Source organism: Bubalus kerabau, chromosome 11 (assembly GCF_029407905.1).
Source record: "Bubalus kerabau isolate K-KA32 ecotype Philippines breed swamp buffalo chromosome 11, PCC_UOA_SB_1v2, whole genome shotgun sequence".
In the NCBI taxonomy this organism is placed as follows: domain Eukaryota; kingdom Metazoa; phylum Chordata; class Mammalia; order Artiodactyla; family Bovidae; genus Bubalus; species Bubalus kerabau.
In genome coordinates this window covers 97,330,981-97,354,537 of record NC_073634.1, presented here as the reverse complement: position 1 = coordinate 97,354,537, position 23,557 = coordinate 97,330,981, and the positions used below count along the sequence as shown (strand labels likewise).

The 23,557-nt window shown below is 60.4% G+C and overlaps 1 protein-coding gene and 1 long non-coding RNA gene across 2 annotated transcripts; one reads left to right on the top strand and one right to left on the bottom strand.

Annotated features, from left to right (window-relative positions):
- Nucleotides 1-1,938: 1,938 nt before the first annotated feature.
- Nucleotides 1,939-23,489, bottom strand: CRB2 (crumbs cell polarity complex component 2). The gene is made up of 13 exons (XM_055539205.1): nt 23,387-23,489; nt 15,997-16,320; nt 13,481-13,676; nt 13,211-13,350; nt 12,371-12,556; nt 12,074-12,187; nt 8,403-9,266; nt 7,806-8,314; nt 7,073-7,238; nt 5,672-6,455; nt 4,721-4,837; nt 3,973-4,090; nt 1,939-2,163 (listed from the first exon to the last, which is right to left on the bottom strand). The coding sequence occupies exons 1-13, from the start codon at nt 23,487-23,489 to the stop codon at nt 1,939-1,941; spliced, it is 3,846 nt and encodes a 1,281-aa protein (XP_055395180.1).
- Nucleotides 13,269-15,311, top strand: LOC129622612 (uncharacterized). The gene is made up of 3 exons (XR_008700074.1): nt 13,269-13,811; nt 14,243-14,330; nt 14,415-15,311. It is a non-coding gene; the product is annotated as an uncharacterized LOC129622612 (long non-coding RNA).
- Nucleotides 23,490-23,557: the final 68 nt, after the last annotated feature.

The window sequence follows — 23,557 nt, the reverse complement described above, 5'->3', positions numbered from 1 at the left end:
CCCCACCTGCCCATCATTCTGTCTGTGTCTCCCTCCCTGGTCTGTGCTTGAAAATTACAAGTTCTCAGAACTCTCAAGAACAAGAGGAGGACAAAAAAGAACCACCCAGCTTTTATACACTGGGGTTCCACCCAGAATGTCTTGTCTTAGGAATCTGCAAAAACACAGGTTTGCCAAATCTCTGACTTGATTAACTAATCAAGGCAGCAGCTTGGCTAAGCTCATGGTACCAGATGTTTTCTCCCTGCCTTTCCCAGGAGCCACAGGGAAAGTTGGTCCCACCTCCTACAGGCTAAGGACCAAGCAAGCCCCTGGAGCCTAGCGTCCAGCCTCAGCCCTCCCACCCCATCCCGTGGCCCCATCACCACATGGCTCCACCTCCCACTGATTCCTGTGCCTCTGGAAGTTGGATGAGACCCCTGGGGGGCCTGGGTAAGGTCAACCTACAATCGAGAAGTGGAAAGGGGTCTCCTGGTCTTGGCACAGGGGGCGCTGGCCTGGGAAACAGGAAGGACCAAAGGGCACATCTCCAGGTCAGGAACAAAGGGACTCTGGAGTTCAGAGGCCAGGCCCTCAGACAGATGCCTGTCAGAGATCCTCGTGTGGCGGCATCACCAGGGAAGGGGCCGGAAGCAAAGCAGCCAGCTCTTCCCCTCATCTGTGTCTGTCCACAGGACCAGCCCCGACACAGAGGTGGTGCCAATGTTTGCTGAGCACCTGCCTCAGGGAACAACCCTGAGGGCTTCCTGCGCATCCTCTCCTCGAATCCTCCCAGCGACCGTTAGGGAGGCCACTGGTCTGCAGGTGAGGGAGCAACCTCGCTGGTGCGGGAGGAACTGGAGAAGCACAAGGTGGGCAGGGAGGGTGGCTCCTCCATCCTCATCGCCCCCTGGCTGCCCCTCGGGGAGGCCCCTTCCCTGCGCTCTCCCTCTCCCTTCCGGACACCTAACAGGACGACCCAGGTAGCCCCACAACAGGCTGGACTGTAACGAGTCCCAGAGCCCCATCCTTCCCCATAGTCACCCACCATCTTCACAACAGCCCTGTGAGGTAGGCCAGGGCTGCTTTCCGCGTTCTCCGAGCGACAGGCCCGCAAGAGGCAGGCTGCGCGGGCCCAGACACTACCCCCCCAACTCCACCCCCAGCTCCTGCAGGTCTGCCCCGCAGTCCACATCCCAGAGACCGCCTGGCTCCAGCGCAGGGCAGTCAAATCTCCCTCCAGGAGCATCTGTTAGGAGAACCGGGAGCTCACACATTAACCTCTGGCTCCTGCCCCCCCTCCCGCTGATTTCCAGCTGCCTCCAGGCCTCCGGAGACGGGAGGTGGGAGAAGCTGCCAGAGCTGGGGCTCTGGTCCTTGGGCCAGCCCTGGCCTGGCCTCCAGGAGCACTCGTGGCCCCGGGCTGCCACTGTCCCGGGACTGAGAAGGTGGTCTCCTCCACCCAGCTGCTCCTCCGTGGGGCTAGCTGCACCCACTACACGATCACACGCACAAACAAGGACAGCACATCCGTGACCCCATCCCTAACACTCACATGGGTACGTGCAGATCAACAGTCCCAGGTACACACACACACATACACACATGTACGTATACACACACACTCCCAAAACACATCGTGTGCACCCACAGGTGCTTCTCCCAGCACAGCCGTGCATCTGCCGAGGCGAGACCTGGCGGCTGGACAGTGAGTGTCCACAACCTCACAGGCCCCTCTGTTTCCCTGAGCGCGCCCCTTCCCCTCAGCCCAGCACGGGGCAGAGGCAGGGGCTCCTGGCAAAGGGGACACTTGCCCAGCAGGTATCCTGAGCCCTGCAGCAGCTCTCCAAGGCTAAAAAGGGGCCAGCCATTTCCCTGCAGGCTCCCAGAAGTGGCCTCCTTGAGTCTCCAGATAGAAATCGAGGCCCTCACAGGGGCTGGAGCTGCAGCCAGGTGGGCCTAGATGAGTCTCTCCTCGGGCGGCACCTTGAGGACGCTGTCCATCTCCAGCCGGGCTCCAGCCACCTCCTGCTGGCTCGGGCTGTAGGTGCCCTCCGACTGGCGGCGCTTCCTGGCTGCCAGGATTCCTGAGAGGAGGCCCAAGAGGAGGAGGAGGAGGCAGGCGCAGGCCGCGGGCACTGCCACCTCCAGCAGCGGGAACGGCAGTGGCAGTGGTAGGCCCTTCTGCAAGAGACGCAGTAAGAGGCCTGAGACAGTGGAGCTGGGGAGACCCCACCCCGACCCCGGGGCCCTGCAGAGGAGAGGAAAAAAGCATCATGGGGCGGAAGCTTCCCTGAGAGCAAGTGAGAGACCTGGCCCCAGGGGTATATGAGCAAGTGCCTAGGAGCCACCTATCATAGCCACTGCAAGGGGATTCCTGTACAACCAAGGGCTTCCGGTAGAAGAGAAACACATTTATTGAATGCCTAGTAGGAGCTCAACACCAAGCGTGGGATTTCACGTAAACCTCAGTGATCTGATGAAGTGAGAGTGAGGCCGCCCGTGAGGACAGGAATCTTTGGTTTATTTTGTCCACCCGTGTATCCCCAAAACGCTGAGAGGAGAGCCTGCTCAGTAGACACTCGGTAAGTATGAGAGGAGAACACGGAGGCTCTGCCCAGATTCCCCCAGACACATGACTAGGGGCTGACGAACCAGGACTGGCACTGCCCTCTGTCTACCCCCAACACCATGCCACGCCATGCCCAGCTCACACCACCATCCTACAGTCTCGAATTCCAGCCAGAGGTCCTTCCTTCAGCTGGCCAAGGTGGGCCTCAGCGCCCAGCCCTGCCACCCCACTCTCTCAAGAGACACCCAAACAAGTGATGGGACTTGATCCTCCCAACCCCAAAGGGTGCTCTGGTTTTTTGAAGGTCTGCGGAGACCATGCCTAAGCCCCAAGTGGGAGGCATCTCAGGGCCAGGGGGCCCGTGCAGGGCATGAGGTGGAGCAGGCTGACCTGGTTGATGGTGAGCTCAGAGTCCCCCAGTCGGCCCCCACCCCCAGGAGATACACAGACCAGGCGTGGGGGGCCCAGACAGACACCTGGATGCCCCATCAAAAGATTCTACAGACCTGGAGCTCTAGAGCCCCAGAATCACAGATTTCCGGGGAGGGGGCAGAGGCCCAGGGTCTCAGATTCATCGGCCCTCCCTCCATCCCATGAGACCTCTCAGCCCACTTTGGCCTGGGTCCCAGTCTCAGCCCCCAGCCCTGAAGAAGGTGGCCAAGGCTGTAGAGAAAAATTCACCCCAGCCCCGAAGCAACCAGGGCAGGCCAGCCTCCAGCCTGGGGGAGCTGTAAAGCCATTTCCTCCCTAGGAGGAGGGCGGGAGGGGGAGCCAGAGGCTGTAAAGTTCAACTTGAAAGGAAGCATTTCCCCAGAAGCAGAGGGGATTGGGGTTTATGACCCGGCCCGCCAGAAGCCTGTGGAGATCAAGGCGCCTCCCCAGGCTTCGTGCCCCTCTTGCCAGGCCCACTCTGGCTCACTTCTGCCTGGGCCTGCAGAGTCCGCTCTGCCCCTTGGAGGGGAGGGGGCCAGAGGGAGGTGCATGCTCAGGCCATCTGCTGGCCTCCATCTATTCCCCCTCTCCACCGCCCCCTTCAGCTGAGCCTGCCTTCACGGCAGCCAAGCCTTCTCTGGCTTAAGAGTCCTGGGCTCCCCAAATCTTCCTACTTTCCAAACCTGGCTCAGAAACCACCAGAGATTAAAGGCTCCTATATCCACCAACGTAAATCCCAGAATTCACTGTGGTCCCCAGAGGAATGGTTGGTGGGGGGGTGGGGGGCGGTCCCCAGGCTCCCCCAGAATGAACAGAACTCCAGTGCAGGGGTGTGGAAGGGCCCTGTCTCCTTGGCCTGCTACTCCCCACCCTGTGACAGGGCTGGTCCAGGAATAGCTCCACAGGCCCTGTACACACGCCCCCCACCCCCCACAACATCATCTCACAAAGTCCAAAACAGGCCACTCTCCCCGTCGGCCATCACTCACCACCACTTCGCAGAACTGGCCTGAGAACCTGGCATTGCAGACACATTCGTACACCCCATCAGCTGCCCGGCAGGTGCCCCCATTCAAGCAGGGGTTGGCTTCACAGGGGATCTGACATCTGGGAGGCAGGGAAGAGGGCGGGGCTGAGGAAGCTGCTCCCTCCCAGGCTGCCTCTAGCTCCCCCAGCTCCTTTACCCTCTCAAACCCGCCCCACACCCTCCACGCCGCTCACCCGCTGCCCCCAGCATGGTCCCAAGCCGGTTGGGCCCTGCCAGGGGGACCTAAGTTGAATACGACCCTCATTACACAGCAGACCCCTTCACCCCAACACTCGTGACCAAGAACGACCCTCTCACTCCATTGAAAGCACAGGGGAGCCTGTGTAAAGGCGCCTGCCCAGGGATGTGACTCTGACAGGAGGACCCAGAGCCTCTATTTGCATAGTGTCCCCATGTGGTCCTGATGCTGAGTGTGGTGCTCTAAGAAACACCACTAGGCAACTACTCTCCAGCAGGTGTCTGGTAACAGAGGATGATGGTCTTGGAAGCCCCAGAAGGAAAGATCTCAGGTGACAGAGGTGGAGTGTCTAGCGCAGTGATGACAGTAAGGGCTGAGTAGGTGAGCAAGGATCCATACCCCACTTCACCCGCCCTGGTTGGAGGGGATCCGGACGTCCACTCCCTGCCTTTGGATCTGTACTCTCCACACTCCCCAGTGCACCTCCCAGGCTTATGGAGCCCAGACCCACCTCTGCCCAGCAAAGCTCTCCTGGCAGCTGCAGTTGGCCCCCTGGGGCCCCTCCTCACACTGGCCACCGTTGAGACAGGTGATGTTCAGGCTGCACCCCTCTGGTGGGACAGGCAACCTGAGAGAAAGCACAGGGGCTGGACTTGGGTCAGGACACAGGGGACCTGGCCCACCCCCACGCCCTGTGGGTCACTCAGGCAACCTGAGCCTTCTGCATCATCATCCAAGGAATTCAGGGCCACCTCCCACAGGCCCTGCTGGAAGTCATGGAAGCGGTGTCTGGGGTGGAAGGGGTGGGACACCGGGCTGCCACTCTACTGCTCCAGCCCCACCCCCAACAAGGTGTACCACAGCTAGACCCTGGCAGAACCTTTGGCGGCTCAGAGACCTTGGAGGAGCTGATGAAAGGTAAGGACCCTCCAGGGGTAAAAGCAGGCTCCTGGACATAAAGCCTGACCTTCTTTGCAGGGAGAAGGGGAGTCAGACCTCTGCCAGACACCCTTCCATAAGCTTGGCTCCGAAAGAGCTAGAAGTCATAGCCAAACTGAATATGGGAAGCGGCCAAGACTCCGAGCATCTTTCTCTGCCCCTGTCCCACGGGATTCAGGGAGGGGGGAGAGGTCCGTGATGGGCAGCTCCGCAGGAAAGCCTCTTAAGTTTTCTTCCAACACTAGCTCTGGTTCCTCCACCCCCACTCCCAGAGGACAGCTTTGTTTATCTCAACTTTAAATTCACCCGGGTGTCCTGTATTTTATCTGGCAACGCTAGGGGGCTGTTGTTCCCAAGTTACAGATCACAGCGAAGTGGCTCAGAGAAGGGACGGGGCTGGCCGATGGAACCAGCGCTTCCACAGTCGGGCTTCCAGTGTAGTCTGTCCCATCCACCGCCCCCGGGGGCCTACCCTCAACTCCTCACCCCTCGGACCCAGGCCACCCCGGCCGGCCGAGCGCACCTGCAGCGCGGGCCTGCGAAGCCAGGCGGGCAGCGGCACTCGAAGCGACCGTCTGGGTGCGCGTGGCAGCGGCCGCGGGCGCAGGGCGCCGAGCGACACGGGTCGGCGCGGTCCTCGCAGCGCGGGCCCTCCCAGCCCGGGCCGCAGGCGCAGGCGAAGGCGTCGAAGAGGTCGCGGCAGGCGCCGCCGTGCAGGCAGGGCGAGGGGACACACACGGGAGCGCCGCTGCAGCCGAGGTGCGGGGCGGGCGCTCCGGGCCGGGCCGAGAAGGGCTGGAGGGAGCCGGGGGCCGCGCCGGGCCGCGGGCGCGCCAGGGGTAGCGGGTGGCCGCCGAGCGCCACGCGGCCCAGGCAGCCCGTGAAGTTCTCGGCCAGCAGGACGCGCGCGGCGCCCGGGCCGCGCAGGAAGTCCAGGTCGCCGGCCAGGCCACGCAGCGACACCGGCGTCGCCGCGCCATCCAGCCAGAGCAGCCAGCGCGAAGCGACGGCCGCGGGCTGCTCCATGGCCAGGCGCACGCGGTGCCAGGCGCCGTCGGCCACACGCGGCCCTGGTGCTGGCAGCACCGCGCGGGACAAACCGGGGCCGCTGCGCACGCCGGCCGCCAGCGAGCCGTTGCGCACTGCCAGCCACACGGCGGCCGGGCCGTCCTCAGCGCGCAATAGCCCTGCCTCGGGGTCGCGCGTGCGGAAGACCAGCGAGAGGCCGCTGAGAGCGCTGCCCGATGACGCGTTGTGCCCGCTGAATTCCGCCGGGGGTCCCTCGCGGAACGTGGCCTCCGCCACACCTGCGGGAGGAGAGAGCGTCGGAGGACGGCCTCTCGGCCCCCACACCAACCCAAGCACATCTGGGTGATGTGGGGACCAGTCGCCGCCTCCACTCCCCCAACCCCCGCCGTTTGGGCCTGGGGGCACACACACCCACCTAGGATCTAATCCCAGGAAGTGTTCCCCATACCTCATAGAACTCTCTTACCTCCAGAGAACCAACTCTGGGCACCCACCCCGCCCCCCAGGTCACAAACCAGGCAGTAACACCCCTTCAGAAAATCCGCCCACTCGCTCTTCACTGCAATCCTTTGAACTGTCTTCTTTTTAAAATGCTGAGCATGGGCTTCTCCTGCAGGTGCCCCCATGGCTCCCCCAGAAAGTCCCAAGTTCTTATAAACCTCACAGGCCTTTGCACGTGCTTTGCCCCCTTGCTGATATGTCGTTCCCTGTGCCCAAGGTCTTATTCGCCCTTGAAAACCTAGCAAGTGCTCTCCTCCTCCAGAGAGCCTGTCCTCTGGGTGCAGTGGACTGGGGCTGCAACCATCCTGTCCACTGTCCCTGAGCCCTGAGGCAGGTGGCAGATCTAAGCCAGCTTGGGTGTCCAGCATGTGGGCTGCCCAGGGCAGGCACTCACAGACAAAGCCATCAGGGACCTCCTCACAGGTGGCAGGCGGGAGACAGGGCTGGCCAGGACACCACAGCTGCTGGGCACAGGTGGGCCCGGTGAAGTTGGCAGGGCAGGTGCAGTGGAAGTCATTCCAGGTGATGCGGCAAGTCCCACCATTGAGACAGGGCTCAGGCTGCAGGAGAATCAGGACAGGGACTGGCTCAGGCCTGGGGCTGGCATCTCCCCACCATAAACATCCCTACAGTGGCTCTTCACTGGGCACCTACTGCAGATACATCACCTCCTCACAAACAGATAGGAAAGTAACTAGCATTCCCATTTTTCAGATGAGAAAACTGAGGCTCAGGAGAAACCACCTGCCTGAGTCACCAAGGCAGTAAACAGAGCAGCCCAAGCTCACACCCAGGCTATTCCAATTCTAGGGCTGGTGCTTTGTTCATGACCCTGGGTGTCCCTGTCCACCAAACAACTCCTGCAGAAAGTCTTGGGCAGCCTTCTGCCCAGGCCAGGGTGTCTGTCTCAGACCACAACTGAAAGGGAAGGTATGGGGACTACCAGAGGGCAAGATCAGCTTGCTGGAAAAGAAATGGAAGCAAACCCTGCTCTGTCTTCAGCCTTGGAATTGTGGGCAGGCGCCCCACCTCCTGGTGCTACCCTGACCAGTAGAAGGGCATGCTGACTCCCAGAGATGCAGGGAAGATCCTGGAAAAAGGACCCACCCCTTCCTCTTGGCACTCACATTGCATGTGTCCTCAGAGACGCAGCCCATGGTGAGGTTCCAGGACTGCCCGCGGCCGGGCACGCTGGGCAGGCTGGAGTTCTCCAGCGGTGGTGGAAAGAAGGGGAGGTGGAGGTCATTGAGTCGCACGTCCTGCATGCAGCCTCGGAAGGGCCCACCCCAGGGCTCGGCGTCACCGGGGAGGAGCCTGCCGCCCATGTGCACCTGCTGCCCCACACCCCACAGCTGATCAGGCCCGAAGCTGAGTGTCACCAGGTGGCGGAGCCCGTCATCCCAGCGCCCCGGGAGCACCAGAGCAGGACTGCCCAGTGCCTCTGCCCGGATCTGGCCCTCGCTCAGGAACACTGTCAGGCCAGCGGCCGAATCGTTGGTAAGCTGGAGCAGAAGGCCAGCAGGTTCCCGGGTGCGGAGGAGGAAGGACACGGTGAGGTTGGGGCCTAGCGGCTGGTCGAGTAGGAAGGAGGCAGAGCTCAGGGTGCCCCCCAAGCCAAAGGTGGCAGCAGGAACCTCTGCAGGGAGAGAGGGTGCCAGGCGTGAGGCCTGCAGGCCACGGCAGGCACAGCCACTGCCCTGGGGCCCACCTGGCCCATGCCTCACCATCAGCACACGTGGGACCACTGTAGGGCCGGGGGCAGTCACAATGGAAGTGAGTCCACAGGTCCACGCAGACCCCTCCATGGGCACAAGGCGGAGGCTGGCAGTGCTCCTGGTGCCAGCAGCCCAGGAGGACGTTCTCACCAAGGTCCTCGGGCAGCAGGAGATGCCCATCCACCTGCACATCCTGGAGGCAGCCCGCAAAGGCCACGCCGCCCAGCTGGGTGACGCGGGACCCAGCAGGCGTGGGCGCCGGGGCAGCCGTGGCCATGGGACTGGAGGCCACACAGAGGTGGGCGGGACAGCCTTCATGCCAGAGCCGCAACTCCAGGACCCCCAGGCGGAGCGTCACCTCCACCCGGTGCCAGTGGCCATCATTGAGGGGTGGTTCCAGCAGCCTCAGGACGAGCACATTCTTGCCGTGGCTCCAGAGTGTGGCCTGAAGCCTGGCCTCCACCAGCGCCAGCTCCACGCTGCCTTGAGCGTCAGAGCACGTGGCCAAGGCACCCACACGTATCGTGGTACGAAACCTCAGGGCCAGATCTAGGGAGCTGCCAGCTGGCACCGAAGCCCGTACGGGGTTCCCAGCCACCATGGAGAATGTAGTATTCTGGCCACAGAAAGGTCCATGGGTACCAGGTGGGCAGTGGCAGGTGTAACTATGAACCCCTGACTCGAAGGTAGGGACGCAGGTGGCAGTTGGTGGGCAAGTGTGGCCCTGGCAGCCGGTGAGTGGCACAGAACAATCCAGTCCACCCCAGGCCTCGGGGCACCCACAGATGTAGCCTGCCACGGTGTCTTCACAGGTCCCACCATGGAGGCAGGGCTCCGACAGGCATTCGTCCATGTCTTCCTGACACGTCGGGCCTTCAGGAGAGACCAGGCCAAGGCTCAGCACCAAGGCCAGAACCACAGTCTTGACCTAGAGCCTACCTGCCTCTTGGGACAAGGAGCTCAGTATCCATCAACTGAACCCATTCCCAATTCTCAAAGGACTTCTTGAGGTCCTTGGAAGTCACTGGAGGCTGGAATCCAGGATGCTCCCTTTGTTCCCACGTCTGGTGAGTCTCCAGGCCCTGTGCGGTCCATCCCCAAAGTGCCTGCTTTCCTCCCACCTTGCCTTCCCGGACTCACGAACTCTCTGGGCCACAGTCTAGCATCCTCTAGTTCACCAGTCTTCAGAACCCCCTCCATCATCCATCTCTACGAGCAGCCAGAGATCTAACGTGTGATCTCTAGTTCACCAGTCTTCAGAACCCTCTCCATCATCCATCTCTACGAGCAGCCAGAGATCTAACGCGTGACCTGGCCCAGCTCCTCTGCTGCGTAATGTCCCATCACTCCCCCTGGCACTCACGATCCCTCATGGCCTGGGCACTATCAGGCGTTCAGATGTCAACCCGCCTCCCTACAGACCTCGAGCTGCCTGTTCCTCCAAGCATTTCCTGGAAGTCCTGCCTCTGGGCTTTCGCTCATACTGCTCCCTCTGCTCGGCATGCCTCATTCTCCCTAACCCTGCCTTTCAAACTCCTACTCATCCAGCAAAGCCCAAATTCAAATGACCAGTCCTCTAAGAGGCCTTCTCTGGCCCTCAACCGCAAGCTACTGTGTCCCTCCCAATTCCTTGCCTACTCCCAGGCACAGTTCCCCAGAACCCTGGATTGAAAATATCTGTTTACACAGTTGAGATCTCCTCCAGGGGCCTGGGTACATCCTTGGTGTCCAGCAAAGGACATGACATGGCCCTTGTGAACGGAGCGATGAAATGGAATAGGGAGCGGGGGTGGGTGTATGCATCTGTGGCGCTGGAGCAGGCCCTGGCTCTAATGCCACCCCCGTCCCTCTACCCTAGGACCCTTGCTCTGGCAGTGGGGTCACCCTCCCTTCCAAGAGCCCCCAGGTCAGGTACTCTGGCCCCAGAATGAATCTAGAAGCCACAGCCCCACCCCTGCTCAGTCACAACCTCCACACAACCACTGAGGCCAGACCTGCCTGCGTAACCCAGCCAGGGGGGACCCAAACTTAGAGAAGCCAGCAGGATTTGAATCCTGGCCCCAGTCAGCCCACAAACACCACCGCCACCTTCCGGGGACGGCCAGCCCCAGCACTCCACCTCCGCCTGCCCGAGGGCCCCACCCTGCCTACCTGCCAGGAGCCACAACACCCGCAGGAAGGTCCCCAGAGCCCGCAGCCCCATTGCATGTCCCCACGGACGGGCTGAGAGTGGCGGGCAGGCACCGAGGCTGGGGAGCCGTGCTCCCCGCCTGGCCAGCTGCCTCCTCCTTCAGCACGGACTCAGGAATGCCAGGCACTGGCCTCCCCCACGCCCAGCACAACCCAAAGGGAGGATGGCAAGGAGCCCAGCCCCACAGACGGGGTTCCCCCTCCCGGGCCCTGACCTCAGAGGGCTGACCTCCCTGTCACCCATCAGCTGAGCTCAGCGTGTGGAGGAGCTGGGCTTCCGCTGACCCTACTGAACCTGGGGGATGACACACCCTCGAGAGAGCCCCTCCGGCTTCCTCTGTAAGGCTGGGGGGTCAGAGCCCAAGCTCAGGGGGCCCTGCTGAGGAGAAGCACAGTGCAGAGAGCGCTCTGCAGAGCAGGGCGTGCTGCAGTGGACCCACTGTGTGCCAGGCACCCACGAGGCCACTGCCTCTGGGGCAGGACTCAGGGAACCCCAGCTCTGGGGCGTGGGGGGGAGGAGATGGGCCTTCAGGGTGCCCAGGGGTGTTGGCCACCTGGGAGTGGGAGGCTGAACCCCAGCATCTGTGTGTGGGTGAGGGTGGAAGGGATGGCAATGATCGCCCCCTCCTTCCCCTGGGCTGGGGAGCGGGTGCCCAGGAACCGTGCCAGGGAGAGGAGGCCCTGCATTCTGAGCAGGAATGAGGGCGGGCATGGGGAGGTGCCACAGGCATTCCAGAGGAGCAGGGACGCTCCTTGGGCTCATCAGTGTCCGCAGGGAAGGATGTCTGTGTGTCTGTGTGTCCACCGTACCCGAGGCAGGGAGAGGCCTCTGCAGACCCAGCTCCCCCCCACCCTTCTCCAGACACTGTCCCCCAGCTTTCCGTAACACGGCCCCCACCCTCCACCCACACACGGCCCTGCCGCTTCCACCTCCTCTGTCCCCTTCCCCGCAGGCCCTGGCCTCTGCCCAGCCCTTTGATGTTAGGTGTCTAGAGCTCTCTCTGCCCATCACCCCACACTTCCTCCCAGACAACCTCGGCCGCCTCTGACCCCAACTGCCAGGATGACACTCCTGACCCCCAGTCTCAGCCCCCCACCCAGACTCCTTCACGTGGGTGCTCCACAAACAGACTCAGGGTGGATGACTGAACCCACCATCCTCTCTACCCAGTGCCACCCAGGGCAGAAACTCAGCCCTCATCTCTGACACATCCCCCTCACGCCTGGAATAACCCTCAGGACCTGGAGCATGCCCCTAGTAAGTATTTCTCAACCTCCACTCCAAAACATTTTCCCTCCACTCCCACCCCCTAAGCCCAGGTCGCAGCTCAGCCCTCTCTCCTGTTGCCTGGGCCACTGCCCCTACCTCCTCCCTAATGTCCTTAACCCCATCAACCCAGCCTCCACACATCAGCCAGAGGGGCTCTTCTTGCCCCAGGCCCACCAACTCTGACCTGGCCCTGCCCCAGTGCCCACCCGACCCCGGGCACCTGTGTAGCCGTCTGGACAGTGGCACTGGAAGCCATTGGGCAGGTCCTGGCAGAGGCCTCCACTGAGGCACGGCCGAGAGGCACACTCGTCCACATCCTCGCCGCAGTCGTCCCCTGCAAGAGGCCCAGCTGTGGTTCCCTCGGCCCCCTCAGAGCCCAGCTGGAACTGGAAACGGCCCATTTTTACAGCTAGGGAGACTGAGACCAGAGAGAAATGCTTGAACCCAACTCCAGCATCCCTCCCCTGCACCTGGACACTACAGACCTGCTTCCCTAGAAGTGGGGCAGGGGGCTCACCCTCAAAGCCCGGAGGGCAGCGGCACACGAAGCCAGCAGCCTGGCGAAAGCTGAAGTCATCTGGGAAAGTGGCCTGGACGCCCCCATAGAGGGTCGGATCCGAGCGTTGCAGGCACTGGCCCCCATGCTGGCAGGGGCCCACCGCACATTCGTCCTCATCCACCTCGCAGCGCTCGCCACTGTAGCCTAGGGACACACACATGGGCATCGGGTCACACGGGGCCACCAGGCAGCACTCCTCCACTGCTGCCAAGCCCGCCAGGGCCAGGCTGGGACAGCAACTCAGAACACCAATCCAGATACTCTGAGGCAGGGGCACACAGGGGACAGGAGTGACCGGGACCGCCTTCACCAGCAACATGTGACTAATATCACTAGTATTTCTAGGATCACTGAGCACTCTGCTCCTGCAGGGCCCTGTGCCAAGGCTTCGTGGGCTTTACTCATTTACTCTCCTCACAATGGGCTTCCCAGGTGGCTCAGTGGTAAAGAATCCACCTGCCAAGCCGGAGACCTGGGTTCGATCCGGAGAAAGTTCCCCTGGAGAAGGAAATGGCAACGGACGCCAGTATTCTGATAATCCCACGGACAGAGGAGCCTGGCAGGCTACAGTCCATGGGATCGCAAAAAGTCTGACAGGACTGCGCAGCGGCTCCCAACAGCCCAGGAGTAAGTGCTATGATCAGCCCTGCTTCGCAGATCGGGAAACTGAGGCCCAGAGAAGCTGCAGTCACGTGCGCGCACTCTGCACCAGCGCACACCCGCACTGGCATCCCAGGCCGGGCCACCGCACCCTGTGCCCCCGCCCCTCCGGGAGCGCGCGCGCGCATGCGCACACACCTGGCCAGCAGAGGCAGCGGAAGCTCCCGAGGCCCTCGAGGCAGGACGCGTTGTTCGCGCAGGGCGCCGACGCGCACTCCAGAATCTCCAGCTCGCAGCGCTCGCCCTCGTAGCCCGTGTCCGCGCAGTCGCATCGGAACCTGAAGGGAGCGCGCGGCCCGAGCTGAGCACGTGCCCGAGCCCCCAGCCCCCTGCCTCGCGCCCCTCCCCGTACCCTCGCGCCGGCACACCGCGCAGCCTCCCAGCCCGGGGGCACGGCCTCCCGCTCACCCGTTGACCAGGTCGCGGCACACGCCCCCGTGTGCGCACGGCTGGCTCTGGCACTCGTCCAGGTCCAGCTGGCAGCTGGCGCCCCCGTAGCCCGGCGCGCACACGCAGCGGTAGGAGCCCACGCCGTCCAGGCACGAGCCCCCGTGCAGGCAGGGCGCCGAGGCGCACTCGTCCACCTCCGTCTCGCAGGTCACGCCTGGACAGGGCCCGAGACAGACGGACATCTGCATGCCCAGAGGGAGAGCGGAAGAAGCCGAGCCAGGCTGACCCCAGACCCACTCCAGACAGCGTGACCAGCAGCGGAATGTCAGGATCCGGAGAGGATCCGTTGGTGCGTCTTTCCAGAGCAGGTGTTTCTTGAGCCAGCAATAGCAGTGAGAGGGAAACAACACATACCTCCCTGGCCCCTAGAGCTCACCGCAGTCTAGCCCGGGACACGGGGGATTAGTCAATATCACGTAAATGAGGATTGATTTTTCTATTTTGATAAGCTTTACTGTGGGTACGTGCTAGATGCTGTGACGGCGAGAGTCAGGGTCTTAGCCTGGGGAGTCGAGAAAGATGAGAAGGCATTGTCTAGACTAAGATAAGTGCTTGTGCGGGTAGTTGGATTCCAGGGAAACTGTTGGTGAAGACAAGGGGAGAGTGGAGAAGGTGGGGCAAGAAAGCGGGTGGTGACAGGCCTTGGGGCCAAGTAACACGATCCGACCTTATCCTAAAAGTTTTAGGCGGCTGACTTATACGGTCTTTTCTACATTTTAGAAGGCTCACTCTGCTGGCTTTTTGTGGAGGGTGTAAGGAGGGACCCCAGCAAGGAGAGGCACTCCCCAGTGAAAGATGCTGGACCAAGGTAACCAGCTCCTTCGGGTTTTCCCTTGTACCGTCTTGCTTTTTTTTAATTTATTTTTTTAATTGAAGGATAATTGCTTTACAGAATTGTGTTGGTTTCTGCCAAACTACCATCTTGCTTTTAAAACTGAAAGTCCTGTGTCCTGGGAACCCTCTCAGTCCTGGACAAAATTAAATCAGTTGGGACACTTGTGGGAGGGGCTGCGTGGATGAAAGGAGATAGAGGAGCTCAGAGATTGGAAACGAGCTGCCAGAGTTCATCGTGGAGCCCACTTGCCTTCGAACACTCCGGTGGCCCTGCCTCTGCTCCCTCAGTGGGATTGGTCATGGGGGGCCAGGGACCCAGCTGGCTCCAGCTGGAACCTTCCCCCATTCCCGGCTCAGTGAGCACAAAACAGAGCCCCTCCTTCCTGTGACCCAGCCCCACTCCCACCCTCTGTGCCAGGGGGAGCCAGGCCCAGGCGGCCTGGAATCCCAACCTCCCCCGCCTGGCTCAGAGCGGAAGGAGCAGGAAATGAATCACAGCAGATGCTGCCCCCACTCATATCCACAGCTCACCCAGAAAGCATTACCCAAAGCGTCAGCACCGCACATCCGGGCACGCACACACCTGCTGGCACCCCCCACCCAGACGGTTCCCACAAATGCATTCAGGGAGTCCAGAAACCCGTGGATGCTGGCAGAGACAGAGGCCTTTTGCATGACCTCCTCACACGTCCACAACTAATCTGTCCAGACACCTGCACTCTCACGTGATGAGAAAGGTACACAGAACCCACTTCCGAAGTTTCATTTTCATCTGTGTGCCGAGATGTCTCTCCATGATACAGCTCCTCTCCTGGAGCCCAGCCCCCCAGTCTGTATGCCTACCTCTGAGTGACCTCAAACTGCCCTCTGCAGTCAGAGAGAGTCATCTGAATTCAGGAACCCAGAGTGTCCACACTGCAGGTTCCCGGCTGCCCTAAATCCAGCCTCACCCCCAGACCTGTCCCAGCTGTGCCCTCCTTCCTGATGTGCATGCAGTTGCTCCAGGTTGCTCTCAACTTGGAGCCTGGATGGGACCGGGACGGGAACATACTCTGGAGGAAGGAACTGTCCCCCTCAAGACATCCCTGGGGGTACATCTACATTACAGTTTGAGCAAGACCACCAGTGTCTCTGCAGGAGCTGGGGGGGGGCTACTCACAGGGGTGGGGGGTCTGCATGACAACCTGAACCATACCGGGGTGTTCATGCTCTCGAAGCATCAGATGAGCCACCAAATGACAGGTCTGGAGTGAATCGATACTGGAAATACTGTCTAGACGTGTCCTCATTAAAGCCAAACCACGCCTATCTGTACTCTAGTCCCAGAGACGCCCGAAGGGTGTCTCCGCCCCAATCATCACCCAAACCCCACAAGGGACTGAAATAACATTGTCCAGTGCCTGTTCTGTGCCAGGCACTGTGCGAGTTCTCACTCACCCACATTCTCATCCAGAGCTGCCAGGGTAGCCTGAGAAGCATCAGTTCCGCAGCACGACCAAGAGTGGGTACACCCCAGAACTGCCAGGGTGCCTAGAGGGGGTCTCTATGCTAAGGCCAAAGCCAAATTCACGATCTGACCTCTTTGAGTCGCTGACAGGACCAACATTACACATGTCTCCAGGGACAGCTGGGGCCGTTACCTTCATAGCCGAGGGGGCAGTGGCACTCGTAGCGATCGGCCAGGTTGTGGCAAGTGGCCCCGTGGTGGCAGGGCCGGGACGCGCACTCGTCGATGTCCAGCTCACAGTGTGGACCCTGGAATCCTGGCACACAGTAGCAGCGGAAGTCATCAAGCCCTGGGCCCTGGGGCACACAGAGAGCGCCGTGGTGGCATGGCTGACTGGCACAGCCCCGGGGCTCTGGGGGCACGCAGCTGTAGCCAGCATTCTCTGTAGCCTGGCACTTGGTCCCTGGAGCGCACGGGTCTGAGGCGCAGGCGCCCGGGGTCTCCGAAGGCACCGTCCCTGCAGAGAAAGGAGACTGGCTGGGCAGGGTGGACAGGGGCTGCTGGGATACCTCTCTCCCCACACCCAGGCCCATCCCCAGATCCCAGAGTTGGTGAGCAGCGGAGGTCGTCCGGACTCAGGAGAGAGGGCCAGGGGGTCTACAAACAAGGTCCCAACAGGCACCCAGATCTGGGAATGGTTTGGGGAGTGTCTCCTCCGTAAAGGAGGACCCAGGCTGCCTGACTCCCCAGGCAGAATTAGTGAGCAGACGTCCCCTGACCCTGTGAGCTCCGTGCTCCAGTGCCCGCACATCCCCGCAGCACCCCTTGCAGGCAGGCAAGCAGTCCCTGTTGGGCCCACTTTACAGGAGAGCAGGTCCAGGCTCAAGTGTGAAAGTGAGGTCTCTGGCCTGAGTCCTGGCTCAGCCTTCAAGGTCCATCCTCGTGCTCCAGCCCCACCTGGGGAGGGGTCCCTGGCCTCCCACTGCCCACTCCGCCACTCCCGCTGGGGGTCTGGTAATTCCATCCCTACGTGAAACTGGAGATGGAGGACTTCAAAGGCCCCTCTCCCCACTCCACCCCGCTTCCCCTCCCTGAACTTCTCACCGGATCTGCCATCAGTAAATGTGAGCTGCCGCACTGGCCGCGGTCACAGGGTTCAGGGCAGGTAGTGAGACGTGCTGACCAAACTCCCAGCTCCAGCCACTGGACACGTCTCCACGAGGCAGAGCTCCCTCTGTTAGAGGGTCACCTCCTGCTCCGCGGCCCGCCTCCCTCCCGCCCTCCTTTGCTAAGGGCCTGTTGGTGTCAAGCTGGTGTAAGACCGTCTGAGCCACCAGGGAAGCCCAAAGTGAAAGTGAAGTCGCTCAGTCGTGTCCGACTGTTTGCGACCCCATGGACTGTAGCCTACCAGGCTCCTCCGTCCATGGGATTTTCCAGGCAAGAGTGCTAGAGTGGATTGCCATTTCCTTCTCCAGGGGATCTTCCCAACCCAGGAATCGAACCGGGGTCTCCCGCACTACAGACAGACGCTTTACTGTCTGAGCCACCAGGGAAGCCCCTGTAAGAACTTAGAAGCTGTGAAGGCAGAGAGCCCTGGGTTCAAACCCTAGTTCAAAACAAGCTGTGAGACCTCGGGCAAGTCGTTTCTCCTACTGAGGGATGATAACGTACGTGCCTGGTAGGATGAGGGCAGATTGCAAGCCTTGGGACAGCAGTCAAGTGCCCACATGTTCAAAGAACTCCGTACGTGATGGGGGAGGGGAGCGGCCCCCAAGAAGGAGGCACACCCCCGCCCCCCTCCACCCCCCACCCCCGCACCTGGTGCTCCAAGGTGCCCCACCCCCACCCAGGTTGTCATCCAGACACTAACCAGGCCCCAGCACAGCTTCGAGCCCTGTGCCTCCCCTCCCCTCCCCAGCGAAGACCCCCAGATAAGGCTCGACAGCCTCTCAGGCGTCATCCACATTCCAGCAGGCAGGGCGGTCCACCGGCAGGGAGACAGAGGTACCAGCCAATGATCCAAGGAGAGACCTCCTGTCAGCCCCACCCCCGGCTCCCAAAGCACGTGGTACAACTCAGCACGGGCTCACTCCCGGAGATTCTCACTAAGAGGGGGTTGGGGCAAGCACCCACCCAGGGCCGGGCCTGTGCCAAGGGGGACAGAGGGTCTGAAACACTGTCCGGCCAAGACGACCTGGGGCGCTGAGGTTCACAGACCCTCTCTGCCCACAGCCCCACTCCCCCAAGCCTGGTTGCATGGGTGAGGACAGGGGGCTTCTGGGCCTCTGGGAGGGGCTTATGGGCAGCTTGTCTTTTTCCCGCCCTGAGCCATGATGGCTGGTCAGCCTTGTCCCCCAGGGCTAAACAGTCTGAAGGAGAGGGGAGGATGCTGTGATGGGCATCAGACCAGCTTGTGTGAACAGTGGGGTGTGAGCAGTGCCCACCTTGTGACTGTTGTGAGGAGCCACCGAGGGGACGTGAGTGAAGCCCTGCTGGGCACCAGTGAGCCTTCAGTGAGAACTCTGGCCATTTTGACCTGGGTCCCTGGACCCAGCGCCCTCAGGAGAATCAGCACAGCAACCGCAGCTCCCACTGTGAGGAACCCTGTCTCCTAGGTCCTGTGCCAGCAGGCCCTTCATTTGATCCCGACAAGGTGTCACTCCTCGTGTGTGTGACCCAAGGGTTCTTGTTGTTGTTGTTTAGTCGCTGAGTCGTGCCCGACTCTCGCGACCCCATGGACTGTATCCTGCCAGGCTCCTCTCTCCATAGGATTTCCCAGGCAAGAATACTGGAGTGGGTAACCGTTTCCTTCTCCAGGGGATCTTCCCTACCCAGGGATCGAACCCCAGGGATCGAATACCCTACGTTGGCAGGAGGATTCTTTACCGCTGAGCCACCAGGAAAGCATGACCATCCTAAGGGATCCCACCCCAATCTGGAGCTTTGCCCCCTGATTCAGAACCCTCTATTTCAGAGCAGACTGGAGAGACAGCGCCTGGGGGGACAGGGAAGGTGCTTTGTCCCTGAAGGAGCAGGTGGCCCCAGGAGACAGAGCCCGGCCCCACTGAGGAAGGAGTTTTCCTGCAGGCAAAGAGGGAGGGAGCCCTCTGTCCCAGGAGGCATGCAGTGGAGCGGAGGTCTGCACCAGAGGGACAGCCATCTCTCTTGTGTAATCTGTTTTCACATTTACCTTAGGGGGTAGACAGTGCTACCATTCCTTTTTCACAGTTGAGGAAAGTGACGCTCAGAGATAAGCGACTTCACAGTTTCCCAAGAGGGCCTGGAATCCAAACCCAGGTCTCACTGCTCCAGAGCCTCCACCCTGGGGGGTTCCAGCATCACCCCAGGGCCTGTATTAAGAATACAGATGCTAGGGCCCCACTCCAGACCCAGAGATGCAGAACTGTTGGGTTCCGAGGCCCAAGAATCTTCACTGCAACATGATCCCTGGGGAGTTCTTTGCACACTGAGGCTTGGGAACGAGCACTGACCTTGGGCTCTCTGCCTTCAGGGAGCCAGCCCAGGAGGCCAGGCTCGCCCAGGGCTGAACGGAGGAGAGGTGAGGATGGCGGGTCAGAGGCGGGGCCTTCCTGGTCTGGCTGGAGGGGCGTGGCCTGTTGCCAGGGTGACGAGGGGCCTGTGCTTATCTTTACAAATCCTTCCTGACCTCTCAGGCTGCTTGGGACGACCTGGCCAGGGAAGGATTAACGGACACTCGCCCCTCCCCTCGGACCTGCTGCCCTGCCCTGGAAGGCCCAGAACCCACCTCCCGGAAAGGAATCTTCTTCGAGCAAAGGACAGGATTATAGTAACAGGAACCGTTTGTGAGTGCATGTGTAGCTCTGCTACGTGTCTTATATCACGTTATTGAGTTTGAGTTAAACTGGAAAGGATGGGGGCCATTAAGAAAACTTCTGTTTAACTTGCCCAGGATCACCCCTCGAAAAACTAAGCAGCAGATCATTTCCAGCCTTGTGAGAAGTCCACATCTCCCAGTGCTTCTGAAACGCCCATCCTGCAAATTCTCAATTGCCACCCACGTATTGTCACTTTAGAGCATTCTAGCCCAGCCTCCCCCAGGCACTGAAAGAGACTCCAGACGCAGAAGGTTTGCCTAAGAGTGCAGTTTCCAATATCAGCCTGGGCGGAGAGGGCAGTCTTCCCTGTCCACCCTGAACCCAGCTGCTAGCAATCCCAGGGTGTTCCAGGCCTTGCTGGTGCCTAGTAATGCCTACATTATGTGCACTTGTAACAGGCCTAGTGAGAACTGCCAACTCATGAGAAGTGTTTGCTGAAGGTGGGTTTTGTGAAGCTTCTCATCTTGACAACGCAAAAAAGAGAATATATCTAAGAAGCCACCCAAGATCCCTTAAGACATGCTTCTAGGGAAGAAACTATCCATCTAGCAGCATGAGGCTCCAAGGGCAGGGCTGAAACAGCGCAGCGCAACTGAGAGCCATCCGGAAAGGGCTAAAGGACTCTAACAAGGGAGGAGAGTTCCTTCGGGACAGTCTTTTACAAGAATGTTTATCTCCTGAGGTTAAAAGGCAGCATTTTGATGATCCCAACAATAGCCGTCATGGATCCACAGCCTATCCTTTGTCCTCATTGACAAATCCCAGTGTTTCCAAACCACGATCTCAGAGGGCTGGAGCCATGGAGGCAGGCACTTTCTGGAAGGAGGGTGAGGCCAAGCAAATGGGTTTCCAGACCTGCCACCCCAACAGGCCACTTTTAACTGTTAGTGGCCTCTGGCTTCTGTCTAAAATTTCTTTTGAAACGGGGTTTCACGCCAAACCTAATTTAGAGAACCACTGCATTTTCTTGCTGAATTCTTGTAGCAGCTCTCAGCATGAGCTGGTTTGCTGCCTTTAGAGAGAAGCACAGAGAAAAGAGGTGACTGCCCATAGACTTGTCCCATAGGCGGCTGTGAAATCCTGGCCCTGCCACACACCAGGTGTGATTCTGGGCAAGTTACCCTGGCCCTGCCACACACCAGGTGTGATTCTGGGCAAGTTACTGACCCTCTTGGGGTCTCGCTTTCCTCCTATGTAAACTGGGGGTATCAGAGTTGACCTCACAGAGCTGTTGTGAGAATTAAATTCCATCATGCTAGCACAGTAGCTTTGGACTGCAGGGAGATCAAACCAGTCCATCCTAAAGGAAATCAACTGAATATTCACTGGAAGGACTGATGCTAAAGCCAAAGTTCCAATACTTTGGCCACCTGACTCAAAGAGCTGACTCACTGGAAAAGACCCTGATACTGGGAAAGATTGAAGGCAAGAAGAGAAGTGGGCAGCAGAGGATGAGATGGTTGGATGGCATCACTGACTCAGTGGACATGAATCTGAGCAAATTCGGGGAGAAGGACAGAGGAGCCTGGCATGCTGCAGTCCAGGGAGCCACAGAGAGTTGGCTATGACTTAGCAACTGAACAACAACAAAAATCCAGCAGCACAGTGCTGCCACGTAAAGGCTGGTGTATTATTTATTCATTATCTTTACATGGGGCAAACAGTGACTATCCAACAAATCCTGATGTTAGGGTGCTAGCATGTGGCTCCTTCTCCCCGCCTCTGTCTTCCAGGTCCCCACGCAGCTCGGGCTGGAGGAGGAGCTGGGTTTAAGGGCTGGACTCGCCACCCCTTTGTCAGCCAGGCTCCCCGGGTGAGCAGGCGGCAGGGAGGGAGGGATGTGAGAGCCCGACATGCCCCACTGTGCTTCAAGATGCCTGGTGCTCTCCTAGCAACCAGTCAGGCTTTTGTGGCCGAGCGGGCCCAGACGGAGGGGCCCCGCTCAGGGCCTGGTAGGGGTGGGCGGCAGAGCCAGAGGCCCAGGGCATCCAGAACCCCATCCCCTCTGGAATGGAAATTACTTTTCAAATGATGTCATCTCCTGCCCTTGCCCTCCTGGCAGTCATGCCCTGGGGTCCTGGTCTCCAGAAATATTCATTCCCATAGCACCCCCACCCAAGCTTTCTGGGGATCCCTAGGGAGGGGGCTCCCTGTGCTGAAATCGCAGGGGGAAAGGCTGGCCCTGGGGATCCCAGCAGGGCTAGGTGGGGGTGAGTGTGTGGATCAGTGTCCGTGCCCTTCTGCAGCGCCCATCTACTCAGTGTTCACTCTGCCACAAGGTTCACGGAAAGGCACACTAGCGCACGAACGCACACCCATGTGTGTCACGCACAGGTGGGTGTGTGTGCTCAAGTGCATGTGTGCTGGCTCTACATGTGCCTGTGGACACCTGTTCATATGGTGGTGCGTGCCCTGGTGCACGCCACCTGACTGTGCTGCTGTAGGGGGGTGTGCATGTGAATGCACACATGTGGCTTATGTGTGCACATGTGTGTGCAGGTGCGTGTGTGCATGTGTGTGATCTATATGTGTGCACTCTCGGGTTGGGGACAGACACCAGATACCCAGACCAGGACTCCGTGCCCCTCGTGCAGAGAGCAGAGAGCAGGCCCCAGCTCCTCTTCGATTTGCCTCAGGGCCCAGCTTATAAGCCCCCATCCCTCCCTTCACCTCAGTTTCCTCGCTGCACACGGTGGGGGGTGGGGGGACCTCATCCTCCCCAAGGACCCGGCAGAGGGGAGCTGAGACAAAGGTTTTGTGAGCTGGGTCCTGTTAGAGGCTGAAGAAGGTCACAGGTAGGGGCCTGGGGGGGACTCTGAGGAGGTGGGGGCTCCCCCAGCGGCTGGGTTGCAGAGGCCAGGCCACCCTCCTGCGCAAGGCTTCCCAGGCCTGGCCCCGTAGCTATAGTGACCAAGACAAAGCGTCCCCAGACCCCCCAGGAAGAATTCCAGCCCGCGCACACGTGAATCCACTTGGACAAAAGCAAAAACCTCTTGATGAACAGTCTGGCTTCACAAAGCCCTTTCAGCTTGATCTGGGAATGCCAGGAGTGTGGGGGGCAACAGTACCCAGCCACCCCCCAGGGACCCCAGAGCATCCCCAGCCCTGTCCCTCACACACACACACACACACACACACACACACACACACACACCCATGAAAGCGAGGCAGGCAGAAACCCTGCGTCTCTTTCCCTCTTCTCCACCGCAATCCACTGGGCTGGGGTCTGCGGCCCCCACCCCATGTCCTTATGTCAAGAGCAGAGACAGTTCATCCCACTCGATAACTTATGCCCCACAACTCACACTGGGATATAGCCCATCACACCCACAGAGCCTCAGATACAACTGCTGGCTCGTGCAGGACAGCTGTCCCCCCTCACAACTTAAATGCACCCACAACACACCGTCCACAACCTGCACACAGCTCACATCAGACTCCCCAGACTCAGGCCTCACAGGCAGAACACCCCAGCCCAACGCCCCCCACCCCCCGCCTTACAGGGCACAACAGCCCACCCGTTACCCAGACCACAGGGACCACAGCTGGCCAAGATCCCCCCAGAAAGTCCCCCCTGGATGGCACGAGCTCCAGCGCCCCACAGCAGCGCACCCTGTGCACCTCACCGTCGGGCCTGGCGCCCACATGGACAGCCCCACGGCCTGGGCTGTCTGCTTTGTGGACAGACCTAGCCCCAGGCTCCCCAAGCCTGGGACCCCAACTCACCAGCCGGTAGGGCGAGGACTGGGGCCCTGTGCAGCAGCAGCAGCAGCAGCAGGAGATGGGCCGAGGGCCTGGGGTCCCAGGTCCCAGGCCGGGCCAGCGCCATGGCAGCACTCTGCTCGGCGGCTGTGGGAACAGGCGCCCAGGCTGGCTCCACACCCCCCTCTCCCTCCA

Bases quoted from the DNA above. Each gene is read 5' to 3' on its own strand.
- CRB2 (XM_055539205.1), bottom strand. From the start codon at position 23,489: ATGGCGCTGGCCCGGCCTGGGACCTGGGACCCCAGGCCCTCGGCCCAT. The intron at 13,677-15,996 runs GTAACGGCCCCA...GGCCCTGTCCAG, and splicing joins CTGCCCCCTCGGCTATGAAG to GCGTGACCTGCGAGACGGAG. The intron at 8,315-8,402 runs GTGAGGCATGGG...CTCTCCCTGCAG, and splicing joins TGGTCCCACGTGTGCTGATG to AGGTTCCTGCTGCCACCTTT.